At 41.7% G+C, this 16,454-nt stretch overlaps 1 protein-coding gene across 1 annotated transcript; it reads right to left on the reverse strand.

The window, feature by feature from the left end:
* Window positions 1-583: 583 nt before the first annotated feature.
* irx2a (iroquois homeobox 2a) lies at window positions 584-6,353 on the reverse strand. The gene is made up of 3 exons (XM_074682616.1): window positions 5,799-6,353; window positions 4,117-4,522; window positions 584-3,333 (listed from the first exon to the last, which is right to left on the reverse strand). Exons 1-3 carry the CDS (start codon window positions 6,036-6,038, stop codon window positions 2,417-2,419), a joined length of 1,563 nt encoding a protein of 520 aa, XP_074538717.1. The 5' UTR covers window positions 6,039-6,353; the 3' UTR covers window positions 584-2,416.
* Window positions 6,354-16,454: the final 10,101 nt, after the last annotated feature.

The raw sequence follows: 16,454 nt of genomic DNA on the forward strand, positions 1-16,454 counted from the left end.
CACAGCCCATTGGAGCTGGCAGATGCTTAGATAGACTTTTATGGATTGCTCAATGCCGTGCCGTAATGAAGCAGGCAGGGCTGACCCATGCTGAACCAGGCTAAAAAAGCTCCAGGGACGGGCCCCGCTGGGAGCCCATAATGCCCGATGCGTCCCCCGGTTGTATTAATCACACTGAAATATAAATGTTCGGCAGCCTGGGCGAGGATTGAGAGCAGGAAAAAAGGGGGAGAAAATGAAATAAGTATGTCGTTTATCCCAATCAAGGTCGTGAATATGCGACCGAGAGAGATTCTCTCTGACCAGAATGAGGCCCTAAAAGAAAATGATGGTCCATTTAGACAGAATGGATTGTGCAATCTGTGAAAACTCATAATGTTTATGAAAAGCGAGATTCATCAAACATTTCCCATCTGTGTGTGACTGTCAAAATAAAAGCGCAATGAGAGCTGAATGAATCCAAATAAAAATGCCCCAGTGTTGAATAAAGGTCTGGAATGAATAAAAAATGACTCCCAAAGATTGAAGTGATAGTTGGGAAAACAGTTTAATATTTTCTCCTTTGAATAATGAATATCATAGCCCGCCAGTACATCGGTACCAGCGCCTTTTATTTTATTTACATTCAAAGATATAAATTAGTAAAAGTTCTCCTGATAACAAGATTGTGTAACTTTTTTTCCCAAATGCGTCTCAAATAAAAACCGTCCTTAATATATATTTATATATTTACAAAACAAACAGACGATGTCAGTTTCCCGTTTTGCAATACAACTTGCATAAATTACAGGCATCATTTCGCCTTCATTTAAAAAAATAAATATCAAATGTAGGCTATTCCACTTTGAAGTCCTCAAGTTCCCTTCAGCTCCGTCCGCTGTGCGTCCCAAAGACACCTCCTTTAACAAATACGTTTTCACAGAAAGGCCAAATTATGTTTTCCACACGTAAATATGTACCAAATAATATACCGTGGCAAATAAGCAAACTATAGGAACCTGAGAAATAACATGTAAATCACATATAATGGGAGATCTGTTTCAAACCAGCACATGAATATTTTTCCACATCGCATCAGAGCTAAAGTAAAATAAAATAAAAGATAAAATAAAATTTAAAAAAATCAGCTGAAATGATACACTTATAATCATATTCTGATGTGTCTCAGCCATGTTTGCAGCTGAAGATATAGCAGCTTTTATTCCGTCTGGATGGTGGCACTAGATCCGGTTTGGAGCAAAGGTTTTGGGGGTTAAAACATGAGGCCAAAGGGTGGTGGCCTTACTCGCTTTATACTCAAAGCAATTGTGACCCCTACCTGCAGAGCCTGGAAATAAAGATCCCACGTGATCAAATGATCAACTCCCTCCACAAACCCAGAAAACACAAAGTTTACTGCAGGCTGGCTCTAGAAAAAAGCAGCCCTGAACTGCAAGTGCTTATTAAAATCCCCACTGCCTAATTACCGGGGCGAGAGAGAGAGAGAGAGAGAGAGAGAGAGAGAGAGAGAGAGAGAGAGAGAGAGAGAGAGAGACGTCTATGCGATCCTCAGCGCAAAGCTTTGAATGTGTACAACAACCTCAGTGACATTTGAAGATGTGAAGTTGCACGATGAATGCACGGTGCAAACTAACTCATGTTTGCTTTTGGCTGACCCTGTGTGATTTTAATTATCCTAAACCTGACAGGTAAGATTCGGGGCCCACTGTGCACACACGCACATGCACATCAGAGGAAATATTAAAAATGAAATTCCTGCTCAAAGCTATGGCAACATTTCTCAGCTCAGGCTGCCACTGCATGTTCACATTTATGTTGTGTGTGTATGTTCAGGTGCTCGTGGCTGGGCTGATTCGGGCCGCTTTAATGTAAATATTGCAATGTACAAGTCTTCAAGCCTGCTGATTCGTATAAGTAAACTTTTTACTGACTCCTTACTTAAGTTTGTTTCACATTAAACCCCCAAACCTGTGTTTTGGAAAACGAGATTTAAAACTATTAAAGTATGCAAAGAACATGAACAAAAAGGAGAAGAATTATGGACTGATTATTTTAGAAAAATGTACCGCGCTGAAAACGATTTTCATTTGCGCTGTAAAAGTCCATCGAAATGAGCCATTTAGTCCTTAAATCGTATTAAACTTAAACCATATTGAAAACTGCAAAAGGTGTCAAATGGTGCCACTTGTTTCTGATGCAAAATCGCGTTTGAAAAACCTCTTCCAAAATTTAAAACAGGCAACACCAGCCAAATCCTCTTGTGGCATGACTGTAGGAAAACAAGGAAATGACACCTTGAGAACCAGTTGGTTTGCATTGGAAACAAGTGGACTCGCGATCCCCCTTAAAACATGTAACCTTAAGATCCAACACCAGATTGAATAAGTTCTTAAAACCACTCGATAGGCGCACGTTATTACGTACCTTTCTTTGCTTCTAAATTTGCGGGCCTGAAATGCTGTTGTTGCTGCTGCTCGACAACAACAATCTGGTTCGCGTTATTTTTAACGAGGGGGGAGTCAGGCCTGTGTTTGGGGTTTGTGCTCGCCTCCACGGCCTGCTGAGAGGAGCTCAGACCCTCGTTTGCAGCAGCAGCAGCGGCGGCGGCGGCAGCGGCAGCAGCCAGACTCACTCCGGATGAATTAGTGTAGCGCAGGATCCCTTGGCCCTGCAGGGGGCTGAAGTTGCCATAGTTTGTGTAATTGCTATAAAAGGGAGAAGTGTAATAAATAGGTCTTCCAAGGATGGAGGGGGCCGAGTAGAGGGAGGGGGAGCTGGCAGCCGGGGAAGTGGTCGAAGGCGTGGGGGGAGAAAGGAGGCCACCGCTGGAGGAGGGGCAATTTGGTTGCCCTGCTGCAGGCTGCCCCGGTTGCTGATGTTGCTGCTTTTGGTCCGAGGTAGCAATCTCCGCCAGTGACCACAATTTGGGCTTGACTGTAGGGTTCTGAGAGGGTCCCGTAGAGGGTCTGCTGTCAAGGCAGGAAGGCGCTTTACTGGCGGTAATATTAGTGCTGCTCACGAGACTCCGGGCCAAATCCTCGCGCTCTCTATGGAGTTGGTGGAGGTGATGCAGGTGGTGGTGATGGTGGTGGAGGTTATGTGGGTGGTGATGACCGAGAACCGGGGCCTCTACTCCCGTGAGAGGCGATGACGTAACTGTTTTGGGTGAGAGCTGAGCGCGCGGGTCGTGGTTCTGGTCGTCACCGTCCTCATCGCACTTGTCGCCGGCTTGGTCAGAGCTCAGCTCCCCTCCTACGCGACAGCTGACCTTCTCCCCATCAGACTCCGCCGAGCACGAGTGGTCCGTCAGGGTGTCCACGTGCAAGCTGATGCCTGGGATACATTGAGAACACAAGATATAAACTTACAAAATAAAGGAATGAGATAAGGATTTTATGACAGATGCCAACTAAAATAAATAAATACATGAAACTAGAGAAGAGGAAAATGGAAAAGACCTCTCAAAGTCTATAATTAAAATGAAATAAAAATGAAAACTTCTAAAAAAGGAATTAATTAAATTATAAAACTTGCATATGTGCATTCAAACTGAACAAGCCAGTTGAATCAGTCAGGTGTTATTTATTCCACAGTTTGAATACTTAGATGCAATCAAAAGCTTAGTTAATTATTCAAATACACTGTGTCACCTTATTTGTTAAATGTATGGGAACTGGTAAAAGGTCACAGTAATAATGACAACAGCAGACAGAAGCAGGTTATTTTTCTTCATTTTTTTTAAACTGTATTCATGTTGATAGTTGTGATTTGTGTCCACTTTGACTTGACCTGCCATTAACCATGGGGAGAAAAGTAAATGTTCACAATGACATTCAGTGTTAAGTCAATATAACCTCGTTTTGGATTAATGGATCAGTCAACATGATAGCTAAAAAAAAAATAAATGTAGCCAATAGCTTAAAAAATAAAACCAGGTATTAAGCTGGGATTTTTTTTAAATATTTTAAATGCCTATTTTTTATTCGGAATATTCTGGTACTAAATATCTTGAGCAGTAAATAAAAAGAGGCATCCACCTCACCCCCTCCTCTTCACCCCATCCTCCCCCTGAATTGTTAAACGGATCATTGGCTCGGTCGCCAGATTATACCCCACCTTCATCCTCCGCTGAAGCCTCGCTGTTGTCCAGCGTTTTCTCGGAGCGCTCCACCTCTTTCCTCTCCCCGTCCCCGTCCTCCTCGTCCTCGTCCTCGCTCTTATTCCTGGGTGCCCAGGTCATCTTGTTCTCCTTCTTGAGCCTCCTCCTGGCGTTGGCGAACCAGGTGGAGACTTGCGTCAGGGTCATCTTAGTGATAATGGCCAGCATGATCTTCTCGCCTTTGGTCGGGTACGGGTTCTTTCTGTGCTCCTGTAGCCAGGCCTTCAGGGTGGCCGTGGCGTCCCTGGTGGCGTTTTTGCGGTAAGCCGGGTCGTTGAGCTGGTAGGGGTACCCCGGGCTTCCGTATGGGTGGTAACTTAATGCCCCGGCCATGCCTGTCGTGTGCGCGTCATACGGAGAGCTCTGGGGGAAAGTTGAGAAAAAGTCAAGGGTGTGCGGTTGTTTTTCCACCACCGAGGTTTGGAAACGCAAGTTTATTGTGGCTTTAGAGTGATTTATAGAAACCCTTCATACACTTTGGAGACATTTTGAGCACCCAACATGCTTTCAAATAAGTACAGCTAATTTGCATTATCTAACAGCGTGTTGCTTTTAGAAATCTGTCGGTTTGTTTAAACACACTGGCAGGTTTTTATTCAGAGTTTTGTGTAAAATAAACCCAGATAACCTCCGTCGGTTAAAATGTTAAGATTAATTAAAAAATAAACGATCGATACCGTTTATAAATTAACATGCTTTGATCAGTTGTCAGCCCTGCTCATGAAGTTGTTTCAAAAAGACTTTAATTATAGGATGCGTTGGAAGCCTAAACACACCGTGCGTAAATGCAGGCCGCAGAAAGGCATGGACTAATGGTTAACTAATGGTTAAGATCATTATCGGATTAACTAATAACAGGGCTCCAGTTAATATGGCCGTAAAGATAATAAAAAGGAAATTTCAATTTTCGGTAATCACCTAATAAGTCCCTCATTTTCTCTCAGCTGCTGCTTTTTTGTTTTGCTGTGACAGCCAAAATGTGTTAACATATCTTCCCTTTGAAGCATTACAAATCCCATTAGCAAATCACTTGATATGCACCTTTCCTCAATCGCTTGAAGTGCCCTGTGACATTAGCATTGCGAGTCACGCTTTTCCTGTTAAAATTCCGTTTATTCAACTCACAATAAAGTCATGAAGCGGCTCCATCCGCGATGTTTTTTAATGACTTATTGAAGAAGAAAGAGTTGTGGCTTGTGCTATATTAATTTCTTTTTATGACACATAAAACAACAGCTTAGAAGCTGGTGGCTCAAATAAATATCCTGGTAGGTGTTCTGTTTTACATTATTAGCTGCGCAGTGAGTGTTAAGCGTTGGTCAAGCCTTTGCAATTTGCAGCTCATGCTTCAAAAATCCCATTTAAGCCAAAGGGGTCAAAGATTTACACCAAGAACCAGGCGAGTAGACCTCTAAATATACATGTGTATTTATGATGTGATCAGTCGAAGAGGTTCCAAATCTTACAGACTGATAAATGAAACCAAAAACGTAAACTTGCACCGATATTATCTCGCCGAATGTCAGAGAAGGACAGCGGAAGGTTTTGCGTACTAACACACTTAAACTTGTCGACACATTTTTTTATCCTCTCTACTTTTCCCATACTATTATGCACGTTTATGTTATGGGGTATTTACCATGTAAGACGGGAATCCAGCAGCTGGATCTGTGGAGTACGACAGCGGACTGGAGAACCCCGCACCGGCCGAGGCGGAGAAAGCAGCCGATCCGGGGTAAGGACTGAAGGCTGAGCCAGAGGACGATCTCGCCAAGTCTTCGCTCCGCGGGGCAGCCAGAGCCGAGGCCCCGTAAGCCGGACACGAATAAAGCGCCAGAGAGCCCGGGGGCTGGTAGAGGTAACCCTGAGGATAGGACATTGGTGAGCGCGCGATAGGTCGCCGATTCCAAAAAGGGAGGAAAAAACGCGCAGGGCGTCGGGCAACAAGAGCCAAAATAACAAACAATCAACTCAATAATCAGCCGTGCAAACAGTCATCAGACAATGAGAATAGAAAAGTCCTCCCTCCACAGCCCCCTTACTGGGAAAAAAAACCCCGAAAGATCAGTTAAAGTGCCCTCATAGAGGTAATGTGGCATGCGTCTTGATCCCCTAGCGTCCGATGTTTTTAGTACGCAGCACTATGAAGTGAGGAGTTAGCAGGGAAGGAGCCAGTGGAGTTTCAGACACACAGAGCATTGGGGGAAACTGGAGCTGTCACTCCGGTTCATCTGAATATCCCATCCCCGCCCCCTTTCTGCCTCACAGAAATGGAGCCGAGGAACAAAACCAAGACCCCACATTGCAAAAGTAGGCATCTTCCAGGAGTTGTTGAGCTAAGTTTTTTTTTATTTTAAAACACATTTCCAGAGTAAAATCTTAAAAAAGAGGAAGTACTGGTACTAATAAAATGGCTGTGCGTTCAAATGAACTGGTTTACAGTCTCCTTATTCAGCATTTGTTCCATAAAAGACAGTATAAAGTTGATGTGGGTCAGAACCAAGAAATTTCTCTTTTTTAATTCCTTATCTATTTAACTGGATCCTGTTCAGCTTAAAACCATGAACGTTGTAGCATTAAAAACATTTTCCTCGTAAAACAAAACATGATGCTTATGACTGTCTTTGGGAGAAAGATAAACATTTCGATAAACGTTTTGTTTATCTTTTCTACCTTTATTTTATTTTTATTTATTTTTAATGTTTTTATTCATTTTGATTCTCTCAGGTCAGGTTCATTGTAACACGAAGCCTGTGCGTGTCCGATCAAAACTTACGAGCACTCCAACAACTGCTTAAAGGAGAGAGAGAGAGAGAGAGAGAGAGAGAGAGAGAGAGAGAGAGAGAGAGAGAGAGAGAGAGAGAGAGAGAGAGAGAGAGTATAAAATGGACAGTGCTCTCCTCTGGCAGCTGGTTTTTTCGTCAGTCCGGCTCTATCACGCTCAGACACGGCCATGAATGTATGCGAACAGCGAGATAAGTGTGCACGCGCTCCTCGGGCAGTGCGCGCGCCGGCCTCCGGGAGGAGCACCCGGCTCCTTAATTTCCTCCACTTAGTGCGCCTCGAATACGCACATCCCTTATTATAACAATGACGTTCATTAGCAATAATAAAGCTGTTGGCGGTTTGTTATTGTCGCTTTATGAGGGACAATCTCCCCACTACCACCACAGTGTTTGAGGGTGTGTGGCACTGCGTGTGTGTGCGCGCCATTGTGCTATGTGAGTTTGACAGTTTTTTGCTGTTGCATTTCTCCACAGTGTTTGGGTACTCACCTGTCTACACTGTTGTGTATCTCTGTGTGCGCGTTTGGACGTGTCTCCCTGCAAACCAGGGCACAGCCTTGTCCTTTATTATTGTGATTACAGGCATTATGACCTCTGTTGGAGACAAGCGATACAGCACAGCATGCTGGAAACCTGAAACTGTGACAGCGTTTTTTTGGAACGGGCAGTCAAGGTGGCAACTGTTGGGCAGAAGAAGGGCCTTGCAGTCCTCCTCATCAGTATTCATCCGAATCAATGTATTCATCCATCAGGTGCTTGTTCCTGCACTGCAGTGTGGTCTGCCAGTGATGTAAACAGCAACACTACTATTTGAATAGGTGCAGTACAGCTGGCCTGTTTGCAGGAATGATTAATTTATTTATAACATCTAAATACATGCATTGAAATGTACATTCAGCAGACATTTCGTCTGGTAATTGATACAAAATATCCTAGAATGTCTTGCACTTAAATCTGGATCTAATTGCATTTATAATGGGGTTATCATTGCAATAGCGTATATTTCAAGAAGAAACATGAAAGTTTTGCATCAATTTCATGACATTAAAATAAACGTTTACTTTTTTCAGTACTATGGAAGTGGTATGCAGTATTAAAGCACACCAAGTGTCCACACAGGATTCAATACTTCAATAAAAAAAGAAACTGTTTCTAAAAGTTAAGGGATGTGCACATTTTCCAACATGAAAATATGCAATTGTTGTTTTTATTTTGTAGATAAATCCATCAAAAGTCTTTTTTTTTCATAGACTATACATTGTTAAGTTGTGCTTATTTTCTACTTGTATGAAACTCATTGGCCTAAATTTCAATCATGGGTGTCAAAACACATGATTAGGACTCACATATTTTACACTGAAAATAAAATGTTTCTTTTCTTTTTGCTTGTTTATTGTTATATTTAAGCTTGACTTGTCAATGCTTCTTAGTAAAATCATCTCTCTATGGCTATCTAAACAAATGTGTGTCTGTAGTGTAACAAGTACCCATTATTGTCAACCTCTAAGAGTTCTGCACGTTATTTTAGGCATTAAGTGCTTACTATATGATTTTTATTTAACCATTATGTGTTCTGTTATCCAGGAACTGGTTAAACATTTTAGGAAGATGTAGGTGGTTTCTCTCAGGCAGGACTAATCAACCCCAGAGGAGTAAATGAGATCTCTCACTATAGATTGGGTCAAGATATGGCTGACTGGGAGTTCTGTTTGGCTCACACCAGGGGGCACTGTCTCCTCTAGACACAGACCAAAGGCTAACCATCAGTACTGTACCATCACTGTGAATGTGCGAGTGTTTTTTTTCTTGCATGTGTACAAGTGTACACTGACTGGAGTGTGTACGTGTATGAGTGTTGTTTTTTGTGTGAACATATGCATATTTTCCTCGTTAAAGTGCACCTGTAGTTCTATCAAGGTGTGTTAATTTGTGTAAATTTTGTGTGTGTGTGTAGAACTCTGCAGTAGTACATTCCAGGTCTCAGTTTCAGACAGGCTCAGGCTCTTCAGATATTTTAGTCCCGGCCTGATGGAGATACAGTAGATGGGGATAGTGAGGAGATTGACAGATAGACAGGCAGGCAGAGAGACGAGGCAGACAGAGAGACAGACAGATAAAGACAGTATAGAGAGTCTAGAGACAGGCAGATGAAGCGAGACAGAGGAGCATCAGGTCAGAGCGACAGAGAGGCAAACAAGGAAAAAGATGTAGAGGCAGGCATACAGATACCCTCTCTCTCACATGACCTTATCGCCACTTTAGACATGGATAAATTAGATGTTACTTTACAGACTTTTACAGTTTGTGGGATTAAAGTATGAGTTAATAATCTTAATTTGAGTGATAATCTGAAGAAAAGAATACATTTGTGAGCATCAAGTTTTAAAAAAGTAATTAAAATGAGCTTTCTTCAAGTAATTTCAGAAACACTTTTTTTAAAATGTGTGAATTAACAATAGTATAAATAATGATACAGAATGAGGGGGTTGTAGTTAATCTTTTTGTTTTTAAAAGGCAGTGACTTATAGACATATTAGAAGTACTGCTGCCTGATTTGTGAAGCAACAGAACTCGATATGGATATGCCTTCCTCACTTCAGTTAACTCCATACCAGATGCACCGGTTTTATGAAAAATGTCACCCTTCATGAATGAAGGAAACAGCCATTGATTTTTCATTTATTCGTTCCCAACAGAATTCAGCACTGAATAATGTAGGCCTGGCATAGCTGCTTGTATTATATTGTCTGATGATTGCTAACAGCTAACCCTTTTTGGTGAGGTAAATGGCCCAGAGTAGAATCGACTATCTAAAGGAGAAAGCTTTGATGTCATGCCCTTTGTTTATTACACATGCGGCTAAATAAATATTGATTTCTGATTTTTCATCCGCTTTTGAACCTCTGCAGTGCATCTGCTGTGCACCCTTTGCATGTTTCCAACTTCACAGTCATTGGATTGCACTGAAACGCAGCATTAAGGTTGATGGGTTAACTAGGTGGGTGCGTTTAGGGGCATTGTTGGAGAGGAGTAAATGTGTGAATGCATGTGTGTCAGTCTGTCACTCTTAGATATGCTTGGCTGTAGGTGCAGGACTAACAGTGCAGTGTTGTAGCAGAGAAATGGAGTAGTTATGTAGTCATATCGACCTGGAATAAATCAATATGGTCTGGAATAAAGCAGTATGATTAAAGCCTGAACCTGGTTATTGTTCACTGTAACGTCACCGTGACTTATTGGAACAGTGTATTAAGGTTTTTCTACCTTTCGCTTATTTCTATTGTTTTCTAATCTATCTTCAGCCTCTTTTTGTGGGTTTCTATTCAGTAAAATGTTGTATAAATTATATCTTATTACAAAATTTGCATCAACTGAAACAACACATGCTCTTTAAAGATAAGCATTTACTCTGAGACACCAGAAACCACCTCATGTTTTACCCTCTGTGGGCTTCTAGGGGAACACTCTTGCACCAAGTAGAGTGCATGTGTGTTTGTGTACTCATGTAGGTGCGTGGGCATGCAGAGAGGAGCAGAAGAGCTCTAGTGTGATCCTCTATTGTACCAGCAAGTTAGCTAAGCAGATTCATTGTCCACTTTGTATGATCAAAACAACTCCCCAAAACTCTTCAGATCATCTGCAGAAAGACAGAAAGTTGTTGTAAATTTGTTGTTTGTGTGTGATAAAAAAAATGTCATATTTGTTACATTATAATACAAAGCTACTATAACCATCCCATCCCCCCTTGGGCTGGTTACGGAAATGTCTTTGGTCTTTTTTGTGTGTGTGTTCAACGGGGGAGGGGTCAGCAGGGGAGGGTGCAACCGCGGGGACGCGGGGTTGGGTGGCAGACTGGCGACAGGCCGTCGTCTTTCTCCCCGCCTGGCATCTGCCCACTGCTGCCAACCCTCCTCTAATCAGCAGCCGTCCATGCGCTTGGCAGCGGAGGGGGTTTCAAATCAGCTTCTCGCCCCGAGTTAAAAACCCTAAGCCCTATCACTTTGTAAACGGGTACCTTTAGGGCGACTGAAGCAGGGGCGCCTCTGATGTGCTGGAGTGGAGAACATCGGTTGCCATGTTGCCTCGAATATGTTATGCTGCTAGCGCTGTTGTTCTTGTTCTTGTTTATCATAGTTTTCTCTTTAACAAAACAGAATCACAAGGCAGCTCTGTCTTTAGGTTTGATTTGTCTAACATGCCACTAACTGACATGGATGTTGGGAAAAACAGTTCTTGGGGAGGAAAGTGAAGCAGCAAAGCGATGGGCTTGAAGTGTAATTCCTCTTGAAAAAAAGAGGGGAGACAACAGCCGCACTTGTAGTGAAACACAAGTCTTTATTTCTGCTGTTTTCTGACACAGTGTCTGAATTGGTAAGACAAGGAAAACAATGTTCCTGCTTTCTAATTCAGAGCTGAAAACGTCTCCCTTTCCTCACTCTTACAAGTCCTGTCTGGCAAACTACAAATATGAAATTCTTTAACAGAACACTTTCCCAGGATGCACTGCAGTGAGTTCAAAGATGATGACACCAGGGCTGTAAGCCTTACAACTGCGATCACCACAACTTCTTAACAAATGTTTATTCTGAAACAAATGATATGGTGTAAAGCATACTGCTACAAGGCTCATGTATCGGCAGGATGGAGGGTTGAGGGTGGGGGATTTGGGTGGGATGGCTGCTGGCTTCAGAAGTAACAAGCACAAAGAACAGGCTTTATGTGGAAGAGGAAGGTGAAAAAAATCCACAAATTATAGGAATTATGTGCAGCATGGGTTTCAAACACACACACACATCCCGACAGACTGATTGATGAACCAAACGAGTCGCAGAAAAATCAAAGAGGGCAAATAAAGGGAGACACAAAGGGGGAACAATTTGAAATGGACTCACCCTCTCCGGTGGCTCTGAAGCCAAGGGTCGAGCAGATAGGGTTGCCTAGAAAGAGTCTGCTGACAGCCAGTGTCACTGGGCTTTGTAATCATTGTGCTGGACCTGATAGGGTTACTAGCGGCTAATCCAGGCTGACCTTGGTTAGGTGCCCTGAATGAGGATGGCTTTGTACAGTTGGGACAAGCTAACAGTATGACGGGGATGCTGACATATAATGTCTGCATGGGGACTTGCCACCGCAGCTCTTTTGTTGTGCTATCGAGTTGCGAGTCTTAGCTACACGCTAACACACACACACACACACACACACACACACACACACACACACACACACACACACACACACACACACACACACACACACACACACACACAAAATGTTTCTCTCTCTCACTCTCTCCGGGTGGAAGAAAGGTGGCATTTAAATCGTCACTAGGGAGAAGGTAAGGTTGTATCTCAGGGGTCAAAAGGTCAGCTCTCGTGTTGGATGGTGCTCGAATGACTTCAAAACAAATCCTATCGTGATGAAACTTCATGTTGTTGCCACGCAATGACCCATGTGGGAGGACGTGTTACCATGTAAGTGTGTGTGAGTGATAGAAATGCTGGCACACATCTACAACATAATCCTACAAAGAGTATCCCTTAGAAGAAGCCTAACTGATAGCGCAGGATTTTGTCTGTTTCCCATGAAAAGCACAGGTACGTTTGCAGGATTTGTCATGGGAATGAGGAAAATGAGAGCTTGCATTTGACTTTCTACCAGTCAGTTTCACAGTGACGTGCTAAAATTGCAAAACAAGTTATTAAAAAGATCAAAGTAATGGATTTTTAAAGTATTTTTCTGCACTCGGGTGCTTTGAGGACTTGTAAATATATAAGAAACTGTAAAATGATTTAAAGCTATGATGTGAAGTGTTTATCAAACATACACAAACACATAAAATGTTTTGTGTTTACTCTCTTAATTTGTGTGAATACCTAGCTTCCTCTATTAGGCCCAAAGAGTTCAAATCTCAAAAAGGGGTGGGGTCCTTTTCTTCTTCAGCACCTATCTGTTAACATCCATTAGGGTCCAGCTTCACTACTTTACGTGGGGAAGTTGGTTGTATTTCTATTGGAGCAGGGCCAATTTGTTAGTTTTACACGTATGTGGAATCAAGTGACAGAAAAATCTCTTCAAAGCTTATCAAGTAATCTTACCTCCTCGCTAACTTTCCTTAAAGCGAGCTCCTTTTCATTCTGTTCCCCATAAAAACAGGTGTCACATAGGTCAGGGAAGCCTGAACCATAGTTACCGGAGGACATATGTGCATGATTCGCTGTAGCTTGGATTTTAACTCTATAGAATGTAGTGAATTAAGCAAGCAGACCATTGACTACGTCCCAAATTATGAACCATTCAAGTGAATAATTTGTTTCATTCATGCAAACTGCCATTTGCTGCCATAGACAAGCACTTGCTTTACATTGACTTTACAAGTAATTCAACTATGTGTAAGATTTTTTTTACACTTGGTGTTGCCACAACACAAAACAGGTTAAAATCAATTTTGTTGTCTCTACAAATAAGCTGCAATCATCAGTTTGAAAGTGGATTATTCTGTCTAGATAGGCCTTGTACCGATTGCAAGCTGTAGATGTTAGTTATTGTGATCACATTGGCAAAAACAAGCTGGTATTTTTCCACACAAAAATCTAAAATAGTGAAAACATTTTTTTACATTTTTATAGGACAGACAAAAGGGGATGAAGGAGTTTATACAAAGCAAACTGCAAACTCTCAAAGGAGGCCTTTTAAAAAATAATAATAATAATTTCCATGGTGAAGATTCTTGATCAGTGATTCACCTGATTCTCAAAAAAATAAATAAAATAAAATAAAGCAGGGGCAGATACATTACTTGGAGATGTACATATATGTCAGCAAAGACACCAAAATAACTGCTTTACAACATAAAGTCAGTTCAAAACAGTTTTGTTCAATTTAAAAAGTTTAGTCATTGTTAAATTACCTTCGCCAAGGAGGTTATGTTTTAGTGAGAGTTTGTCTGTTTGACTATGAACAACATAACTCGATAAGTAACTGACAGATCTTCATGAAAATGTCAGGAAATGTTCAAAATGGGATAAGGAAGAACCGATTTAAATTTTGGAGATGCTCCAAATCACTATCTGGATCCTGGATTTTTTAAAGGGTTCTTTATCATTGTGAGATAGGGTCATTTTCACCATATGTGTATAAAACTTCATGATAAATGGTTGGATTGCTTTCCAAAAGAAGACAAGCTCACCATAATTTCTGACAAATGTAAAAGTACAATCCAGATCCTTGCAATAATCTGTTTACTAAGATCCAGAATATGAAATGTTTACTGGGTTATTCTAATTTTCAACACAGTCTAGTAACAAATTATCATACAATCCTGCAACTATTGCCAAATTGCTGCTGACACTCTGCAGAAAGGGAGTATAACATTAAAGTAGGACTAAAGTGTTGCTTGACAATCACAATATTCCTGGTAGAGGTCTGTGTCTCTGAGTGCTTTTCTATTTTGAAATGTGACACAAATGCATAGAAAATCTAATGAATTGATGATTTGGCAAGCAGATTTTATGAAAAATAAAAACATACACTCCACAGTATTCTTTTAAAATCCACATATACACGTCACCTGAACAAAAACACACACACACACACACGCACACACGCACACACGCACACACCTACCTCCAGGCTCCAACCGGTGTGAAGGCAGCAGAGAAGGCATCCTTGCCTTTCTTCCTGCCAGGGAGAGCTGTAAACGGGAATGGGATTCCCATCCCCTGGAGCCTGCTACTAATCCACAACAGGCCCACTGCTGGATTACTGGGGACATCAGCTGACATGCCAGCTACTGCACACACACACAAACACATGTGCACACTCACCTATGTACACACATGATCTGACACACACATCAGTGCAGACACATACACTCATGTACCCTCACATGCAAGCACATCAGTGGTCAGATGTACAAGCATGGACGGGAGCCCACTCACACCAAAAACATACACAGACACATCACACACATAATAAAGACCTGGAATGCAGCTCATGGCTTTAATACATTGGCAGGACAATATAGAGATTGCCATATTTCTACTGTCAGGATTTGGCACTATAGGCTAAGTCTGTCCTCCATTGTCCCTGCTGGTCTGGATGTAGTTGGTTGTATATGCTTTGTTGAGTCCCTCACCGTGCAATTATACACATCCATCCTGCATTATGGATGATAATGTGCTTGGTGATTCCTGTGATAATTTTTCAACTCCAGCTAAACATTTAACCTATGTCTGTTACAATGAAAAACATCAAGTTTGTCTTGTCCCCAGTCCGCAGATACACAAAGCAACATTTGAGGAGTACCAGTGTCGGGACTCATCAACAATTATCAGCTTGTGTGATGCTTTCTGCCCTTCAGAACAGACTCTAACTTCTCTGTAATCAAGGCTTTGTGAGGCCAGTGGTTCGCCAAAGACCTTCCAAGAACTTTCTTTTCTGTGTCTTGTTTAGATCAGTCAAGGAACTTAAATAAAAGGTAACATTTCTTGGGATATAGCATCCCCTAATTTCGTGCCAATTCATCTATTTGTATTGTGATTCTTGATTCACGAGTTGACAATAAAATACACAGGTGCTGCATTTTGGCTTACTGGCAGAATGAAGCCAAGGAAGTGATTTTCTTGTGAGCCAAAATTTACATTTCTCAAGGTTAGCTAAACAAACAGCATGCTAATTCAGCTCTGTGTAATGATAACGATAAAATGCAAACTTTGGCTGATGCTTCATTGCAGGGTGTCCAAAAAACATAAAAGCTGGTTGGCCTTTTTCTGACCTAGCATCATGCAGTCCCTGAAGTTAATACCAATTTTATCTGGAGTGATTTGCAATCACTCGCTACAACTGATAAAAGCGTAAACACCAGATACAGTCATACCAACATCCTACATAAATCCTGGATATTTGTTCAACTTCTTTTGTTCTTGATGAATTGTCTTTGTGTCAGTTATCATGTGACTGTAAATTATATTTATCTACTTAATTGTGAAACTTATTCAAGGCTGTTCAAGGGAATTCAAGTTTTCCGTGATTCAAACAAAACTCAGGTTTTGTACATTAAGAGTGAACACAGTGTTTCGTAATCTAGTTGTTGTTTCAGGGCATCAGATGCAGCACTAATTCAGGATAGACAGTATGCTGATTGAAACAAACTAACAGCTCAGAAACACAAATCAGCTGTAACACATTTCAAACGCAGTCAGGTAAATCTCAGCCCATGATTAGGTCAAGCGTGGTGGCGGTATTTGTGGCAAACACTGTTCCGCTCTGGAGGCTAAACGTTTGTGTCAGTAAAGAATAATTACACCCTTCCACGTTGTATCTATCGTGTTAATCTCGGGCCGCAGCAGCCACTTTATTCTCTCGTTTGTTTAATAGCTCACTAGCAGCTTTATTGTTTCAAAGTGCTCGATAGCAAACCTGTAAATTCTCTGTTCAACATTTGCCCCCGTGGCGTTGTGGTTCACCAGCGCTGAATGTTAGAATAAAGCAAACAGTCATTGATCTGCAAT

The sequence above is a fragment of the Halichoeres trimaculatus genome, unplaced genomic scaffold, assembly GCF_033239565.1.
Source record: "Halichoeres trimaculatus isolate MK-OKI-2021-1 unplaced genomic scaffold, fHalTri1.1 fHalTri1_scaffold_12, whole genome shotgun sequence".
Lineage (NCBI taxonomy): Eukaryota > Metazoa > Chordata > Actinopteri > Labriformes > Labridae > Halichoeres > Halichoeres trimaculatus.

What these genes read in the sequence shown, in the direction of transcription:
- irx2a (XM_074682616.1), bottom strand. Translation starts at nt 6,038, where the DNA reads ATGTCCTATCCTCAGGGTTACCTCTACCAGCCCCCGGGCTCTCTGGCG. An exon ending in CTGGATTCCCGTCTTACATG is followed by an intron (nt 4,523 to 5,798) that starts GTAAATACCCCA and finishes ACTTTCCCCCAG; the next exon opens with AGCTCTCCGTATGACGCGCA. An exon ending in GGCTTCAGCGGAGGATGAAG is followed by an intron (nt 3,334 to 4,116) that starts GTGGGGTATAAT and finishes AATGTATCCCAG; the next exon opens with GCATCAGCTTGCACGTGGAC.